General features: G+C 51.0%; 1 protein-coding gene, 1 long non-coding RNA gene and 1 other non-coding gene across 4 annotated transcripts; 1 reads left to right on the plus strand and 2 right to left on the minus strand.

Annotated features, from left to right (window-relative positions):
* Positions 1-486: 486 nt before the first annotated feature.
* On the minus strand, positions 487-6,156 carry LOC128826937 (uncharacterized). Of its 2 annotated transcripts, none has more exons than XR_008442908.1 (2): positions 5,958-6,156; positions 487-2,732 (listed from the first exon to the last, which is right to left on the minus strand). It is a non-coding gene; the product is annotated as an uncharacterized LOC128826937 (long non-coding RNA). The 2 variants fall into 2 exon arrangements; XR_008442909.1 differs by lacking the exon at positions 5,958-6,156 and adding an exon at positions 5,523-5,623.
* Positions 6,157-7,781: 1,625 nt separating this feature from the next.
* On the plus strand, positions 7,782-11,407 carry LOC128827346 (collagen alpha-1(III) chain-like). The gene is made up of 4 exons (XM_054011203.1): positions 7,782-7,790; positions 8,196-8,335; positions 10,591-10,705; positions 10,949-11,407. The coding sequence occupies exon 4, from the start codon at positions 10,973-10,975 to the stop codon at positions 11,405-11,407; it is 435 nt and encodes a 144-aa protein (XP_053867178.1). The 5' UTR covers positions 7,782-7,790; positions 8,196-8,335; positions 10,591-10,705; positions 10,949-10,972.
* Positions 11,408-18,839: 7,432 nt separating this feature from the next.
* LOC128827558 (U2 spliceosomal RNA) lies at positions 18,840-19,024 on the minus strand. The gene has a single exon (XR_008442986.1). It is a non-coding gene; the product is annotated as a U2 spliceosomal RNA (small nuclear RNA).
* Between the last annotated feature and the right edge of the window lie 293 nt (positions 19,025-19,317).

The following is a 19,317-nucleotide window of genomic DNA, read 5'->3' on the forward strand; positions in this document are numbered from 1 at the left end:
AGGTTTGGGGCAGTCAGGGGACAGGTAGAGGTAGGGTCGTAGGGAGCCAGTTAGGATGGGGGGAAGGTCTCATGAGGGGGCAGTCAGGGGACAAGGCCTTTCAAAGTTGATAGCTCTGTTACCTCTTCTTCTAAAGAAAGTTTTGAATAAAATAACAGTTTATCTTTTACAAGAGCTTTGAACATCTCTTTTTATTATGCATTCAAAACAGTGCAGTTTTCCTTTAATCCAGCCCTGCAGGAAGCACTCTCCAGTCAAACAATACCAAAAGCACTGGTGCTAACTCATCCCCTTCCCCTTCATTAACCTCAGCCAGGTGTTAATTTCAGTGTTAATATAATTGAGGGTGTGCTCCAAAACCCACTGAAAGCCATGAAACTCCTTTGATTTACTTCAGTGTGTTCTGAATTAGATAACAGGTAATAGATTTAAAAAATAATTAAGTGGCTATTATGAGGTAGCCAGCATTGAGATTTTTACTCTAAAGAAATCTAATATGATTTAATAGAAATGTTTCCACACACAAATACAAACAATTCAGAGAATGCATGTGTTTTTAATGTAAACGGTCCTTTGCAATGTTTATAACCCTAACAATTTTGAGTTGCAAGAGAACCAGAGAATGAAATTGACTGAAAACAAGGAAAATTAACTGATTGATTATTTTCTAGATAAATGCAACATGTAAAGAGCATACCCTTGAAAAGTAAATTAGATTTTTAAAACCCTCTTACTTTCAGCAATCAAAGATGTAACACGGGGAGAAGTCAACATTTTTAATGACTTCTTAGCTGACAGTGGTTTCTAATATTACTTTCAGGTATAGCAAGATACAGAGGTGGATTACATACCAAAACCACCTTCAAAATAAACCTTTAAAATGGTTTTAAGATCTTGTCACTGAGCTCTTGATTTGACACCTCCCCCACCACCAGCTTTAAAAACAAAACAAAAAACTGAATTGGGATCAAACTTGGATGTTATATTTATTTTTAAATATCCACACCCAAATACAATCTTCAGAGCCTGATCCTGCAAAGAGAACTGCAGGGGATGGCCACCCTACACCTGAGGTGAAAGACCAACTCCACTGAAGTCAATAGCAAAACACACATCAATGGGGCCAAGATCTCACCCTTTGGCTTCAGTGGGTTCCAGGTGGGTGTGAGTTCTTTTTTCAGCACTGGAGAATCATATCTAAAATTAATATGCTATTTAGCACTTCCCCCTCTAGTCCCTTTGTTTTGCTCTTGTTTCATTTTGTTCCCCCTCTCTCATTTTCTATTAAGAGTAAATGGATTGAATGTCTGTTTAAAAAGGATTATAGGGTGGAGGATCAAGAGAAGCCTGGTCAGGGCAAAGAACCTGCAATGTTTGGACAAAGCCCTGAGCATTAGGGACAATAAAATGAATAAATTATACCAGGTGCTACATTACCTGACCCCACAACATAATTGTGGGAAGGGCTATTGGCAAGGTTATAAGAGATACAACCATTGCTTCCAAAAGCAGGCAATGTTTTATATTATCTTAAAATGAATCATTATTCCTGTTTCTAGCATTAGCATAGTTCAGCTTAACTGAAACTTCTGTAGCATGTATTCATGATTAATATGATCACTTTCACCTGCGACTCAGTCTATACTGGCATATAGAAGCCCAGTAATTCACCACCATGTTCACTGGTGTAGCAGCAAGACTGGGGTAGCAAAGGTCTACTTCTCTACTAGAAGCACTAGTTAAGGCATTTTACCACCGAGTCATATAAGTCTACTCTGTCAATTTAAGAATTATACCTCTGTCTGAATCTTATAACCTATTGTTAAAGAAATTATTCAAACTGAAAGAGATGAGAAAATGGGGAGGGAGGGTGTTGTTTCCTTTGTCCATTTGGTAGACAACACCGAATAGAATGAAACTGACTCTTTCTCCTGTAGAAGCAGTTAGTGCCTGATCTTGCATCTGGGCGTGCTACTGAACCTGACTATATAGATGCAGGGGCCCACATTAATTGAGCTGAGTGCAGAATTAGGCCTTAGACACTGTCCCCATTTTGCTTGTGTGAGTCTTTTATGGGGAAAGACAAATATTTCGGGTGTACTTTTTAAATTTCCCTCTGAACAGAAGATTAGTGAGCTGCACAGTTACATGGAGCTGAGGTGAAAATCTCCTCAGAATTTGTCTGCAGTGGAGGCAGATTTGTGTTGGCTCCAGTAACATACAGTACATTAGCAGCAAAACAATGAAGCAGGCATTCCTGGAAAATATATTTGGATGCAGTGTTTAAGTAAGGTACATAGAACATGGCAAAATGGTTTACAGTTTTACTCACACACGCAGAGCTGGTACGTAGCTTTTTCCACAATTTTCAACTTTTCCTTGTTTTTTTTCCCACAAGTTTCAACTATCCCTGCTCATCTGTGTAAATTCCATGCAGATCATTGGCTCGGTCCTCTTCCCATCTCTTATTTGGCATTAAACTCTCCATGGAAAAGGCATCACCTCTGGAACAATAGACTTGGGTGTGTATTCTTCCAATCAAATGGCTAGTCTGTCAAAAGTCTTTCTACTGGAGATTTATATTTCTCTCTCTTCTCTTGCCCCAGGTCATTCACAGCCTGGAAGGTTGTAGGATATAGTAGCCAAGTATCCTGCTATATCTAAGGTGAAGTTGTCATGTGATGGCTGCACTGGTTCCCCTTTGTGCTGGCGACCAGAGTCACATCTATGATCTGTAGGAGACATGCAGTCACCCATAAAACACTTTGGAAAACATTTCATGTAGAGACCGTATTGCTTCAATATCAGATTTCTTTCTCCTCCCTTGTTTTTTAACTCCGGGGGACATAGGGTGTTTGCTAGGTAGAGGTCCTGCTCACTTCAAGTCATAATCACCTGTGATACTGCCATTAATTGCTCTGCATTTGATGATGTCACATCACAGACAGAATTCTGACTCTCAACTCTTTCTATACATTTACCAAAGTTGCCAACACTGGTTCTACTCCACTGGGAGCTCTAGTATAGATGGGGCATTTTGTATTTCTGTTGTTTGGGAGGAGGTTTTGTTGTTTTTGAGTTTTAAGACACTATATATTTCAGGCTTATTCTGAGCAGAGGTAGATGACATGGCTCTTAAAATGTCTGGCAGCAAAAGACCCATCCACATGAGGGCTCGCCCAGTGTTGCCATGCTGATGTAGATGGAGATTAATGTGTGTAAAAGCTGGTCTGCGCACAGAATTTACCTTGTTTTAACCAAAGGGGGTTTAATCTGATTGGTTTGCACAAATTCAGTCCAATGTAGACACACTTATCAATTTAAAACTGATTATAACAACTCAGCTTGTGCCTGTAAAGCCTTGGCTGACCACAAAAGTTGTACCACTTTAATTATACCATTATAACTACGTCCACACTAGGGGGTGTAGTGGTTTGCCTACATTAGTAAGAAATTACATCCCTACTGATTGTAGCTCAAGCCTAACTTGTTTCAAATCCATCAACCCTACCCCCTGTGGACAGTTCCATTGATTTAAGACACTCAAACTGATTTATCTTAAGGGCTGGTCCACCCTTCAAATCTTATTGAAAAGCTCCTCTTCAGATACAGCAAAAACTAGAGCAGAACAAGGCACCTTTATACTGATATAACTGCATTTCCACTAGGGGAATGGTACTGTTTAACTCTCCTGGTAGAGTTAAAGCAGTACAACTTTTTAGTGTAGACAAGGTCTAAATTGAGCACAAACTGATTTAAACTAAGATGATTTAAGACACTCTTAAAACTGTGCAGAGATGCTCTTAAACCAGTTTATCATCTGCTCACTGCAGGAACTGACTCTAGTTCCTCACACCATATTCTGAAGCCCTTTGCCAACTCTAGAGAGTCAAGGACAATGGAGATTCCACCACTTCCTTTGGCAGGCTATTCCCTAATCTATTAGATCCTGAGGCTTTCCTGACATTCAGCTGGTTTTCTTTTTTCACTTTTCATCCTAGTTACATAAACCTCTTCTATCACCATCAATGATTATTTCCCCTTCTTGGCGTGAAATCCTGGGCCCATTGAAGTCTATATGGCAAAACGTCCATTGACTTCAATGGGGCCATGATTTCACCCTTGCTATTGCACTAATAGTGATACATAGTGATGATGACAAAGATTTACTACTCTTGGTGGTGGTTTAGCCAAGCTGCACATACCTAGCGGTTTTAATCTTTCTCCATACATCAGTCCCATCTATGTGTCTCTAACAGAATGTTGTCCAAAGTTTCTCTTGGGACCAAGGTGGTTCTCTGAGGACAGGTATAGGATCATGTGTACACACAGGTGTTTGAGGGTCCTGTGGCACCTTTGCATCTGAAGAAGTGAGGTTCTTACCCACGAAAGCTTATGCTCCCAATACTTCTGTGAGTCTCAAAGGTGCCACAGGCCCCTCTGTTGCTTTTTACAGATTCAGACTAACACGGCTACCCCTCTGACACTTGACACAGGTGTTTGTATATTGGCTATGAATTAACTGAATGAATAGTAGGAGCTCGTTTTAAGGAGAGAAAAATAGTGGTGGTTGATGATACCTGAATGTGTGAAGACAAAACTACAGTGGAAAAAAAGTCTCAAACACTAGGTAAAGATCAAAAGGTATCTGACTCAGAGTAGATCCCCATCCTGTTTTGAGAAGCCTCCACTCCTCCGTCCCTCCCCACCATTGTGGGCTGGAGCTACAAAGAGACACAGCCGTAATAAGGAGCCTCCGCGCTTATCATCAAATCTGCATCCAAAGGCGCGATTCACACATTCTCCACAGCCTGCCTCTCCCTTTTTATAATTCTCGCCTGGTCATCTGTGAGCCAGTAGAGGGCGCAATTACTCCGCTACCAGCGCGGAGGGACCAGGCGTGAGAAGCGTTTTGCAGCCAAAGCCAGGAGTGGTGCAGTGCTGAGTCCCTGGCTAAGAATGTTTGTTTCCTGCAGCGAACCAGAGGCCTCGGATTGTTTTTCCTGCAAGCTCTGAGTGTAGCATTACACGTCACAATATTTTAACCAATTGGTCTGATAGCACTTTCCCCCTCATTGCTTCCCCGAGGTTTGTTTGTAAGTGCACAGGAGGTAAAGGAAAGTTTGTTAAGAAGACGCAGGGGGAGCAGTTTAATCTGAGCAGCAGGGAAAGGACCGGGCTCGTCTGACCCTTTGAAGCCAGCTGCATTTTAAAACGGTGCCAATCACTCTCAAGTATTGGGTCTGTCTCTCCCCGGTTGGCTGTGAAAGGATCTCATGCCAACCAGGTTAATACGTAAGAGACAAAACAGGCCAGAAAAAGCGTAACTAGGGGACAACTCGGTGACCCTGTGAAACAGGGCGGGGCAGTGTGAAATAAATGGCACGTTGGCAATCCCAGGTGTCTGCAATAACTGGGCAGGTAGAGTATCAGTAGCAGAGAATAAAGGAGCCGCCAGCAGGCAGGGATTTTTGCGTGGTAGAGAAAGGAAAGAGTTAACGGTTTTCCCTCCCTCCCTTTACCTGGGAGATGAACCTGGCGGAGCCGCCCGTCTGCTGGGATAAGGGCAGGCTGAGCCGGGATCCATTTCCCTCTTTGCAATCTCCACGGAGAAAGCTTTGCACCCGAGTCTGTCATTTGGGCGGAGCCAGCTGGTTTATTAAGATCCCACTGTTTTTCCCCAGAGGGGGGAAGATACTTTTAAATTAAAAAGGACATCGAGGCTGGGGCGGGGATACCAGATTGCAGCAGCCATTTGGGGAGTCAAACCAATTGTCTCTTGCCCCTCTGCTTGGGTTTGCTCCGTCTAGTACAGGATCTTTTCAGGGGGAATAAGGCAGAACACCACATTTATTAGTAATAGATGTATTCATTAACACTGTATTATATGCATATAATATATTACACTTACACTCACACTCACACACACACACAAACACACTCCGTCTTGTTGTTACCAATTAGTTGCTCCCGTTAACTTCACTGGCCAGGTGAGTTAGATGGGGGAGGGGGTGGAGCCGGGCTTCTGCCGATCCGGATCGATGCTCCCATGTTGACAAGACGAGACCCGGGGTCCTCTGCAAGACACCTCACTTTTATAGCAGCTTTCCTCTTATGCAAATCTATACCAGATTCAAACTCTGTGTCTGTGTCCATTGGTCCTTTGTGCTGCTTTCTTTTGAGTGTTGTCCCAATGCTGCAAAGAGGGTGTTTCCAAAAGAACAAGTTTCAGAGTAACAGCCGTGTTAGTCTGTATCCGCAAAAAGAAGAACAGGAGTACTTGTGGCACCTTAGAGACTAACAAATTTATTTATTTATTTATTTATTTATTAGAGCATAAATTTGTTAGTCTCTAAGGTGCCACAAGTACTCCTGTTCTTCTTTTTCCAAAAGAAGGTGCTTGCTTCTAACCCCCGAGGCCGTCGGTATGTCTGCTTGTCTTTAATGAGCCCACTTGACACGTTTTATTGTCCTTGGGTCTGGCTCCCAGCCCCTCTCCAACAGTTGAGGCTGTCTGGAGGTGCTGCCTTCCATGCCTTGCTCATCCACACCTTATTCATTCAACAGGGCAATTGATTAAGAGGGGGGGGCGGGGGGGAGAGAGCTCTTGTTCTACTGCTAGCAAAAAGAATTTTTTCTTCTATCTTATTCTATTCTTAGGGGCTATAATATTATACCAAGGGTAATGCAAAGTTTCTAAATGAGGCTTTGATACAAAGTTCCATGAAAACAGAGGTCACACGTGGGTAGACCCACCACAAGGTTATATGAAGAGGCACAATGTAAAGTCATATGAAAATTATCAGAGATTTATCTACAGCACCGCACTGGGGTATTGGAGCCAGTCCTGATGGAGGGTACAGTGTCTCTGCCCCGCTGTGGCTCATCCCACCTCTCTGCCCACGCAGGACATCGTGGGTTCCCACCCTCCCAACCACGGCCTGTCAGCCCTGGAGCACCTGGCCCTGGAGAACACCCTGCAGATGCTAGAGCTCACCAGCCGCATTGACATTCCCCGCGACGTAGAGGCGCTCAAGTGGGTACCACTAAGGGGGTGGCAGTGTGGGTGCATGGTGCTGTACGGAGCCGTCGCCCCCCAGTGGTGGTGGCTTGTACTGGGGGGCGGGTAGGGTGGCAGAGTCAGAGCTTGGGAGAGGGGCTGCTGTGGGGCTTTGGCCCCCTGGTGGTGGCAGTTTGTACTGCAGAGGGCAGAGTCAAGGCTCTGGGGGGCTGTCACCCCAGCAGTGCTGCAGTGACCCATGGCACCAGTGCGGGGGCCTGTACCTCTGCCCTCTGGCCTGCAGGTTCCGCTACGAGAGCGCCCGCCTGGAGACCTGACAGGGCCGCCAGCAGCCCTTCCCTCGGTCCGGGGCCTGATACAGGTGAGTGGGGACATGGGGAGGGGCAGGCAGGGCTGCATCTGGGGGCTGGGCAGTCCCAACGGGTAGGATATAGCGTGGTGGGAGGGGAAGGCACATCTGGGGGCTGGAGGTTCCGGGGGCTGGGATATAGCGGGGGAGGGGAGTGTATCTCAGTGCTGGGGGGCCACAGGGACTGCAGGGCCATATCTCCAGCTGGGATATAGTGGGGGAGGGGGCAGTGTCCCCTGGCCCCTCCTTACCTGCTCCCTCCCCCTGGCTGCAGGAAGGCTGGAGCAGGTGTGAGGAGCTGTGGGTGCAACAGCTCCCCCTACAGGCCCGGGAGCAGCGCGGCACGGCCCAGCTGGCCTCCCTCCTGCAGGAGATGCACCGGCTGCTGGCGGACGGCTCGGAGTGCGCCATCCTCGCCAGGTAGCTGCCCCAGCCCCTGGGAGACACCCTGCCTTCTGGGCTCACCCCTGCACAGTTGGTGACCACCCACTCCTGGGAGACCGTCCCCTGCTGGGGAGACTTCCCGCTCCAGGGGTCCCCCTGCGCTGTGAGGGCCCCCTGGAGAGCGCTCCCTGTTGGGGAGACTACCCTGTTCCGTGGGGTCCCCCGTGCTGTTGGGGCCTGTGGTGGGCACCCCCTGCCGGGGAGACATCCCCACCACCCAGGGTCCCTCCTGCACAGTCTGTGACCACCCACCCCCGGGAGAGTGCCCCCTGCTGGGAAGATTCCCTGCCCATGTGGTCCCCCCCGCCCCAGACCTACAGAGTGCGCCCCCTGCTGGTCCCCATCCGCCCGCTGAGCCGGCCTATCCCGCCCGGCCCCCAGGGCAGTGCTGGAGCTGGAGCTGCGGGCTGTGCGGCTGGCGGGGCTGCCGGGAGCTGGAGCGGGAGGCAAGTGCCCGCCACGCCGAGCTGCAGGCCTTGCAGAGCAAGCGGCAGCGCATCTTGGACTTCCGCCACCTGGTGGTGAGTACGTGGAGGGGGGGAATCTGGGGGTTAGAGCAGGGCAGCCTCTGGACATGGGATCTGCCTGGGGGGTAGGGGGACAATAGGGCACACACTAGGATATGGGCGGGGTTGGCTGGGAAGGGGCCCATGGGTGGGGGATTCTTGGAGGGGGATCCACAGGGTACCTGGCTGGCCTAGGGGCTCAGGATTGCTGCTCTGTAGCTCTCTTTCCCACACCTCGCTGGATTCCCTCGGGGCATCTTCCCAGTCAGGGACGTCACTCTGGGGATCAAAGTCCCACTCTCCTGCCCTTACCGCTGCCATCTGGCGGTTTGCGAATCCCAGCCTTTGTTTAAGGTGCTGGATAAGGGACTCGCATCGGCTGTGATTAGCGGGGAGAGCTTTACTTTGTTCTATGGTTAACCTCTTGACCATGCCTTGCAATATTTGATTTTCTTTTTCTATTTTTTCCTTTTCCCCGACCTGTTCCTCTAACTTCTTTTCTCTTTGTTTGCCCTCCCTGATTGCCTCCCGGAGAGGGTCTAACTGGCTTTGCACCCCTGTCGCTACCACTTTCCATCTTTCTGCCTCTTTTTCCATATGAGTGAGTTTTTCATGCAGGGAGGCATTCTCCTCCTGGCAGGATGCCAAGCGGGAGTATAAATCCCTGCATGCGTCCCACAAAAGCCAGATTGCTGCTGAATCCCTTTTAGTTGGAGTAGGCTTGTACAGGATTATATACCTTGCCAGCCTATCCTCCAAATCTGAAATAGTACACACATCTCCCAGCCCCCCTTCCGTCCACGGGCTGTGTCCAAACCTCTGTAGTACTTGTTTAAAGGGTGTGGGCTCTTGGACAAAAGACAGCGTTCCCTGTTTTTCTCTAAAGATGTCTTTAGACTGTGTCTTCCCAAACATTTTCCCTAACAAGTGTGCCATAGCCAAGTACAACACAGGAAACCAAGCTGATAAATATCAGAACACTATAACCTCCAATTCCTAAAGAAGTGACTTACAAATAGCAATTTTCCCTTTTTAACTCCTGAAGGAACAACTTAACCCTTTCTGGGCCAGAGGAAGAGACACCAAGTCTCCCTCTGTATTACTCTGTCTGCTACCACCGAGGGTTCATACATCAATTATACAAATCCTTCCCCGGATTAGATCCTTCCCCGGATCAGAGTGAGAAACACTAAGTTCTCCTCTTTAGCTCAGCCTTGCTACGGCTGAGGGTGTATGTACCTCTACAACACAATTGAAACCTAAACTCCTATATCCTTCAGAGTTTGGTTAGATCCTTCCCCGGATCACAGTGAGAAACACAATTTAAACCTAAACTCCTATATCCTTCAGAGTTTGGTTAATCCTTCCCCGGATCAGAGTGAGAAACACTAAGTTCTCCTCTTTAGCTCAGTCATGAACACAATTTAAACCTAAACTCCTATATCCTTCAGAGTTTTGTTAATTAACTGAAAGTTTACGCTCTTTTTCCTCTAGTGCCAGGCTTGCTAAAGCTGGCGGTGTGCACACCAGTTTATAATAACTGTGGATTCTATGCTTGCTCCCCCTTTCGCATTCTCCACCAATAATGTTGTCCCACAAACTTATACAGGATCGTTTTAGGGGTCAAGGCAAAGATGCCACATTTATTATTAATCTGTAACTATTAACAAATACCTCAATGCAGGCGTGACTGTCAGCCTGGGACCTGGCTTTGATCTTCCTTCTGTTGTTTCTTTTTAAGGTGGAGGCTTCTTGCTTGAGTTAGGGCTGTTGTCTAGTTCTTCAGCCTTTGGTATTTGAACTTTATCTCATCAGGACGGGCTGGTGCTGGAGGTTGATTCTATCACCCATACATCCCTCATTCACACATCTTAACTAGACTAATAAAATTACAGCAGGGTTTGCAAAAATGAAGGTTGCAGCAAGCCCTTACAAAATGGAGTAAGCGTTTTAAAATGGGGTTTGAATTACAATATGGCACAGAAGTTACAATGTAGCAAAATGGCAAGTGTAATGAAAGTTACAATGTAGTAACAGAAGTTACAATGGTACAGTGGATAACTTAAAAACAATTTCATTCACATTGGTTCTACAGTACCAATGCTGTACTACCCTGGCAGGCGGCTGTGATGACGGGGCCCCGCAGCCCTTCCCGGGGAGCAGGGGGGGAGGTGGGCTGGGGTGCCTGGTGAGGATGGGGGGGTGCCGGAGAGTGGGGGGTTCAGGGGCTGATCCTTGGCTGCCCTGACCCAGTCGTCCCCCGCCTCCAGGTCCCAGCAGGTCCCGGCCCACGAGCTCTCCATCCATAGGCTGGGCCGGACGGCGCTCGCCCAGCACCGGGCCTTCCTCACTGTGTGCCAGGCTTCTGGCTTCCCTCTCTACAAGGTGAGACGCACACTTGGTGGAGCAATGGGGCAGGGAGTGGGGAGGTCTCCGCACAGGGCAGGAGTGAGACCCTCTTCTGGGGGGAGATGGGATGGGGGGCCCTGGAGGAGGGGGTGGGGCAGGAGCACCTCCCTAGTTTATTCTGCATTAAACCTCTCTAGAGCCCCATGGGGAGTGATCTTGGGCGGGAGGGGGAAGGCCCTGTCTCCCCTCACCCCCCGTCTCTGTCTGTCTCTGCCCCAGGCCCTGGAGCACCTCCTGCCCCACATGGCTGAGCTGAAGAAGGAGCTGCTGGCCCTGCGTGCCCAGCTGGGCTACAAGAGCCAGGCGCTGGCCAGTCTGCAGCAGCGCCAGGGCTCCCCAGGGACCGACGCACAAGGTGAGATCCCCTCCATGGCTCCAGACGGACAGGGGGACGCCCCCCCCCCGCCTGAGGACCCTTCCCAGGGTCTGCAAGGGGCACGAGCCGGCCTGAGGGGCGGCAGGACCATGGCATCCACCCAGCAGCTCAGCACACCCCTCCCCCCGCCCCCCAAAGCCATAACTCCTCCAGGCCTCACTGACGTCTCTTCCCCCAGCCCTGGTGCAGGCCCTGCGGGACCACGACCGGGAGCAGGCCAGAGCCCTGGGGCCGCGGATCCAGCTGGTGATGGAGCAGTGCAGGCAACGCATCGAGCGTTATTATTCTCTAATAAAATTTAAATCTTGATTTTTATCAGTTTAATCCTCATTTATTCATAGAATCATAGAATATCAGGGTTGGAAGGGACCTCAAGAGGTCATCTAGTCCAACCCCCTGCTCAAAGCAGGACCAATTCTCAGCTAAATCATCCCAGCCAGGGCTTTGTCAAGCCAGGCCTTAAAAACCTCCAAGGAAGGAGACTCCATCACCTCCCTATGTAACGCATTCCAGTGTTTCACCACTCTCCTAGTGAAATAGTTTTTCCTGATATCCAACCTGGACCTCCCCCACTGCAACTTGAGACCATTGCTCCTTGTTCTGTCATCTGCCACCACTGAGAACAGCCGAGCTCCATCCTCTTTGGAACCCCCCTTCAGGTAGTTGAAGGCTGCTATCAAATCCCCCCTCATTATTCTCTTCTGGAGACTAAACAATCCCAGTTCCCTCAGCCTCTCCTCATAAGTCATGTGCTCCAGACCCCTAATCATTTTTGTTGCCCTCCGCTGGACTCTTTCCAATTCTTCCACATCCTTCTTGTAGTGTGGGGCCCAAAACTGGACACAGTATTCCAGATGAGGCCTCACCAATGTCGAATAAAGGGGAACGATCACGTTCCTCGATCTGCTGGCAATGCCCCTACTTATACAGCCCAAAATGCCGTTAGCCTTCTTGGCAACAAGAGCACACTGTTGACTCATATCCAGCTTCTCGTCCACTGTGACCCCTAGGTCCTTTTCTGCAGAACTGCCACCTAGCCATTCGGTCCCTAGTCTGTAGCAGTGCATGGGATTCTTCCGTCCTAAGTGCAGGACTCTGCACTTGTCCTTGTTGAACCTCATCAGGTTTTTTTCGGCCCAATCCTCTAATTTGTCTAGGTCCCTCTGTATCCGATCCCTACCCTCTAGTGTATCTACCATGCCTCCTAGTTTAGTGTCATCTGCAAACTTGCTGAGAGTGCAGTCCACACCATCCTCCAGATCATTAATAAAGATATTAAACAAAACCGGCCCCAGGACCGACCCTTGGGGCACTCCGCTTGAAACTGGCTGCCAACTAGACATGGAGCCATTGATCGCTACCCGTTGAGCCCGACGATCTAGCCAGCTTTCTATCCACCTTACAGTACATTCATCCAGCCCATACTTCTTTAACTTGGTGGCAAGAATACTGTGGGAGACCGTATCAAAAGCTTTGCTAAAGTCAAGGAATAACACATCCACTGCTTTCCCCTCATCCACAGAGCCAGTTATCTCATCATAGAAGGCAATTAGGTTTGTCAGGCACGACTTCCCCTTCGTGAATCCATGCTGACTGCTCCTGATCACTTTCCTCTCCTCTAAATGTTTCATAATTGATTCCTTGAGGACCTGCTCCATGATTTTTCCAGGGACTGAGGTGAGGCTGACTGGCCTGTAGTTCCCCGGATCCTCCTCCTTCCCTTTTTTAAAGATGGGCACTACATTAGCCTTTTTCCAGTCATCTGGGACCTCCCCCGATCGCCATGAGTTTTCAAAAATAATGGCTAATGGCTGTGCAATCACATCCGCTAACTTCTTTAGCACCCTTGGATGCAGCGCATCCGGCCCCATGGACTTGTGCACGTCCAGTTTTTCTAAATAGTCCCGAACCACTTCTTTCTCCACAGAGGGCTGGTCACCTTCTCCCCATGCTGTACTGCCCAGTGCAGCAATCTGGGAGCTGACCTTGTGCGTGAAGACAGAGGCAAAAAAATCATTGAGTACATTAGCTTTTTCCACATCCTCGGTCACTAGGTTGCCTCCCTCATTCAGTAAGGGGCCCACACTTTCCTTGACTTTCTTCTTGTTGCTAACATACCTGAAGAAACCCTTCTTGTTACTCTTAACATCTCTTGCTAACTGCAACTCCAAGTGTGATTTGGCCTTCCTGATTTCACTCCTGCACGCCTGAGCAATATTTTTATACTCCTCCCTGGTCATTTGTCCAATCTTCCACTTCTTGTAAGCTTCTTTTTTGCGTTTAAGATCAGCAAGGATTTCACTGTTTAGCCAAGCTGGTCTCCTGCCATATTTACTATTCTTTCTACACATCGGGATGGTTTGTTCCTGCAACCTCAATAAGGATTCTTTAAAATACAGCCAGCTCTCCTGGACCCCTTTGCCCTTCATGTTATTCTCCCAGGGGATCCTGCCCATCTGTTCCCTGAGGGAGTCAAAGTCTGCTTTTCTGAAGTCCAGGGTCCGTATTCTGCTGCTCTCCTTTCTTCCTTGTGTCAGGATCCTGAACTCGACCTTCTCATGGTCACTGCCTCCCAGGTTCCCATCCACTTTTGCTTCCCCTACTAGTTCTTCCCTGTTTGTGAGTAGCAGGTCAAGAAAAGCTCTGCCCCTAGTTGGTTCCTCCAGCACTTGCACCAGGAAATTGTCCCCTACACTTTCCAAAAATTTCCTGGATTGCCTGTGCACCGCTGTATTGCTCTCCCAGCAGATATCAGGGTTATTAAAGTCTCCCATGAGAACCAGGGCCTGCGATCTAGCAACTTCTGCTAGTTGCCAGAAGAAAGCTTTGTCCACCTCATCCCCCTGGTCTGGTGGTCTATAGCAGACTCCAACCACGACATCACCCTTGTTGCTCACACTTCTCAACTTTATCCAGAGACTCTCAGGTTTTTCTGCAGTTTCATACCGGAGCTCTGAGCAGTCATACTCCTCTCTTACATACAACGCAACTCCCCCACCTTTTCTGCCCTGCCTGTCCTTCCTGAACAGTTTATATCCATCCATGACAGTACTCCAGTCATGTGAGTCATCCCACCAAGTCTCTGTTATTCCAATCGCATCATAGTTCCCTGACTGTGCCAGGACTTCTAGTTCTCCCTGCTTGTTTCCCAGGCTTCTTGCATTTGTGTATAGGCACTTAAGATAACTCATCGATCGTCCCTCTTTCTCAGCATGAGACAGGAGTCCTCCCCTCTTGCGCTCTCCTGCTTGTGCTTCCTCCCAGGATCCCATTTCCCCACTTACCTCAGGGCTTTGGTCTCCTTCCCCCGGTGAACCTAGTTTAAAGCCCTCCTCACTAGGTTAGCCAGCCTGCTGGCGAAGATGCTCTTCCCTCTCTTCGTTAGGTGGAGCCCGTCTCTGCCTAGTACTCCTTCTTCTTGGAACACCATCCCATGGTCGAAGAATCCAAAGCCTTCTCTCCGACACCACCTGCATAGCCATTCGTTGACTTCCACGATTCGACGGTCTCTACCCCGGCCTTTTCCTTGCACAGGGAGGATGGACAAGAACACCACTTGTGCCTCAAACTCCTTTATCCTTCTTCCCAGAGCCACATAGTCTGCAGTGATCCGCTCAAGGTCATTCTTGGAACTTTCAGAGTAACAGCCGTGTTAGTCTGTATCCGCAAAAAGAAGAACAGGAGTACTTGTGGCACCTTAGAGACTAACAAATTTATTAGAGCATAAGCTTTCGTGGACTACAGCCCACTTCTTCGGATGCATATAGAATGGAACATATATGTTCCATTCTATATGCATCCGAAGAAGTGGGCTGTAGTCCACGAAAGCTTATGCTCTAATAAATTTGTTAGTCTCTAAGGTGCCACAAGTACTCCTGTTCTTCTTATTCTTGGAACTATCATTGGTGCCCACGTGGAGAAGCAGGAAGGGGTAGCGATCCGAGGGCTTGATGAGTCTCGGCAGTCTCTCCGTCACATCGTGTATCTTAGCTCCTGGCAAGCAGCAGACTTCTCGGTTTTCCCGGTCGGGGCGGCAGATAGATGACTCAGTCCCCCTGAGGAGGGAGTCCCCGACCACCACCACCCTCCTCCTCCTCTTGGGAGTGGTGGTCGTGGAACCCCCATCCCTAGGACAGTGCATCTTTTGCCTTCCAATCGGTGGAGTCTCCTTCTGCTCCCTTCCCTCAGATGGGTCATCTAGTCCACTCTCCGCATTAGTACCTGTAGAGAGAACATGGAAACGATTGCTCACCTGTATCTCCATTGCTGGTGCATGGACGCTCCTCTTTCTTCTTCTGGAGGTCACATGCTGCCAAACCTCCTCACAATCCTTCTGTCCCTGCTGCGCCTGCTCTGAATCTTCAGAACATTGTGGCCGTAGAAGCATCTCCTGACGTCTGTCCAGGAAATCTTCATTTTCCCTTATGCAACGCAGAGTCGACACTCGTTTCTCCAGCCCTCGAACCTTCTCTTCCAATATGGAGACCAGCTTGCACTTTGTACAGACAAAGTCGCTTCTGTCCTGTGGAAGAAAGACAAACATGGCACAACCTGTGCAGGTTACAACAGCTGATCGCTCACCTTCCATATCACCGTCCTCTTAAGAGCTTCCTCAACTGTTGCAGGAACTACTCGGAGAAACCTGCAGATGAAAGCCTCAGTGAGCTCTCCCCAAGCGAGCTCCCAGTCAAACTCCCGCTGTTAGCCTCTGCTGTTCGCCGCTCAGCTGGTTCGCTGCTGACTGCCCTTATATACCAGTCAGGCCCACTCAAGGCCCACCTGGAACAAAGCACTCCCAATTCACACTTTTCAAACAAGCAAGCAAGCAATCAAGCACACGGTCAAACTGACCAACTGTCCCAGCAGCAGACACTCAGATACTCACCAACACAGCCCCCCTAATGCAGCACTTAGCGTACCTCCTATACGATTCTATACGATTAAGCCGCTACCTTAATCTATATAGCACTATATCTGCTACACTAAGCACAAGCAGTGGGAATGAATCCTACTACTCCTAAAACTCAGCCCAAACTGCTGGCCTCTACTCCAGCATGCCACCGGGCCCCGCCACTGCCAACTCTACCGAGAGTGGTCCTCAGGGCGCTTCCCGAGAAAGACCCCAGGGGTCTCCAAGCCACAGCAAGTCACCAGCTGCAGAGGAAAAGAGGGAGTGGGGGAAAGACCCCCCAGATGCTACCACAGGAAGCTCCCGTATCCTGAGACCAGCCTGCAGGGACATCAGGGAGAGGAGGAACATCCACCCCGCTCCTCAGCCACAGCGAGGTCACCCCGCCGTGGTCCTGCCGCCGGTAGACTCTCCGGCCGACCAGCAGCTGCAACCACCTGGAGCCTGCCCTGCCGTACTTCTGCCGCCAGGGAAGCCCCTCGCAGATGGCCAGCTGCAGGGTGCCCGCCACACCATGCGGCTATCACGGACCGGCCGCCGGAGAACCCCGCTGCCCAGCTGCTGCTCCTCCCGCCAGGGGACTGCTTCCTTGGATCCCAGCCGCCTGGGAAACCCTCCGGCGCCCAGCTGCTGCTCCGGATGCCGGGTAAGTGCCCCAGAGAACCCCAGGACTTACCCGCACGTGGAGACTCTCCCACAGCCCCCCCACCGCCCATGCCGCCGGGGGACCCCTGCCCTGCGTCCCAGCCGCTGCCCCATGTGCGGACTGGGGACCCCTGCGGCGTGTCCAAGCCGCCGCCGCCGCCTGGGACGTCGAGCGACCTCAGCTCCGCTCCCCGGCTGCCGCTTCCTGAGCAGTCCGGGGAGCCATGCGGCGAGCTCCAGCCGCCGCCGCCCGGGACGCCATGGGACCCCTGCCCCGCGTCTGGACCGCCGCTCCCTGGGCAGCCCAGGGAGCCACGTGGCGCGCCCTGGCCGGCGCTGCTGGGGCCACCAGGGGACCCCTGCCCCACTCCCTGCCCGCCGCCGTCCCTGCCCGGGCTGGCGTGGGACCCCTGCCCCGCTCCCCGGCTGCCGCTTCCCGAGCAGTCCGGGGAGCCATGTGGCGTGCTCAGGGAGCCCTGCGGTGTGCTGCCACCGCCCAGGACTCCAGGTGACCCCTGCCCCGCGCCTTGGCCGCTGCCCCCCGGGCAGCTAGGAGAGCCCCGCGGCGCACTTTGGCTGCCGCTGCCGGGGCTGTTGAGAGACCCCTGCCCTGCTCCTTGGCCGCTCTGGCCCGAGCGGACCCGTGGCGCGCCGCAGCCGCTGCCGCCCGGGTCACTCTGGGACCCCTGCCCCGCTCCCCGGCTGCCACTGACCGAGCAGTCCGGGGAGCCCTGCGGCGTGCCCTGGCCGCCACCCGGGACGCCGGGGGACCCCTGCCCCGCGCCCTGGCCGCTGTCCCCCAGGCAGCCCAGAGATCCACGTGGCACGCTCCGGCCGCCGCTGCCGGGGGACCCATGCTCCGGCTGCCTCTCCCCGAGCAGCCTGGGGAGCCCCGTGGTGTGCTCCAGCCGCCGCCGCCCCTCGGGACGCCGGGCAACCCCAGCCCCGCTCCCCAGCCGCTGCTGCTCGACCGCCATGGGGAGCCGCACCACCTGCCCCAACCATCGCTGCCTGAGCCCCTGGGGGTCTCCTGCACCGTGCCGCTGCAGCCTATGCAGCCAGGGGACCCCCACCACCTGCCCCGGCCGCCACCGCCCGAGCGGCCGGGGGCTTCCCACCCTGTGCTCCAGCCACCAATGCACACAACGTCCGTGGAGCTCCCTGATGCGCCCCAGCAGATGAGACCCCGGCCCGCCGCCTACCAGCTGCCACAGAGTCCGAGAGAATCGCCCACCCGCCACTCGACGCTCCAGCTGCCGAACGATCCCTACGCAGTCCATCAGCCACTTCAGCCGCCGGGAGACCTCGCAACCACTCCACTACTGCCCCAGCAGCTAGGGACCCCCCCCACGCTCCTGTTGCCCCAGCCAACAAGCGACTCCCACACCGCCCAGCAGCAGCTGCACCCATCGACCACTCCCCCCCCATGTCCCTCAGTCACCTCGGGAACTCTGCGCTTGCACACTAAGAAATGGGCAGTAGCCCACGAAAGCTTATGCTCTAATACATTTGTTAGTCTCTAAGGTGCCACAAGGACTCCTGTTCTTTTTGCGGATACAGACTAACACGGCTGCTGCTCTGAAAACTGCCTGCGTGCAAGCCATCGTTCTTGGGAAGTCCTTTGCTGGCAACATTTGCAGTGCTGACTCACAGTCCTCAAGATCAAGCCCTTAGAAGAGAGAACTGTGACTGCAAATCAGAGGTCATCTAGTCCAACCCCCTGCATCCTTCCTGGGACTCTCAGTCCTCTTCTAAGGGCTTGATCTTGTATTATTGAAGTCAGTGGGAGTTTTACCACTTGTTTTGCTTGGATCTGGACTGGTTCCATACTGGAGCTCCTAGAACAGTCCTCTCTCCTCCATGTGATCTCATCCTGCTCCCTGCATAACAACAGAAATATTTTCACAAGGAGAAAAGAATGGAACAGTTCTCTCCTATGGGGGGGGGGGGGTAACACTACTGAGAGACAGTGACCCAAAGACCCCACTTCCATAACATGAGAAAGCCAATCTTTTCAAAATTTTATGAAAGAGTAGAATAGAAATGAAAAAAAGCAGCTGCTCAAGTAGGTAAACCCCCATCAAAAAAAAAAACATACAAAACAGTCAAACAGTTTGAGCACCAATAGATCACAAAAGATTTTTTTTTCTATTTTTTTCAACAACCATGTTCTCCCCGGAGGGAGGCGCACCACACCTGGAAGTACTGCAATACCAGGCTGATGCATGGAGTGGAAGGAGCAAGCTCCTATTCCATCTCCCTGTTCCAAAAATCTGTTTAATATAAAGTTCTCACATCGAGAACATATCAGATATTAAACTGATAAGAACAGATTTAAATTTTATTAGAGAATATTTAAAGAAATAAACGATACAGAAAATTTGAAGCGTTAGTCATTGGTCATTGGGGGTAACATGCAGAGTAAGGGGGTATGTTGGTGTTTTGGGGCTGGGCAGCACACATAGTATATACACACTGCAATGTCCCCAATGAGGGGTGGGTAACCGGTGGGCGGGGTCAGGAGACAGTCGATAAACGGTGAGGGTCCACCACCCATACGGGAGGCAGGGACAGTCATGGGTATAAGCAAGCGGGCTGGATAATGGGGATGGGGTGACCCTCACGTGGCGGGATTCAGCTAGGTTTGGTGGGTTTAGG

Source organism: Malaclemys terrapin, chromosome 21 (assembly GCF_027887155.1).
Source record: "Malaclemys terrapin pileata isolate rMalTer1 chromosome 21, rMalTer1.hap1, whole genome shotgun sequence".
In the NCBI taxonomy this organism is placed as follows: Eukaryota; Metazoa; Chordata; order Testudines; family Emydidae; genus Malaclemys; species Malaclemys terrapin.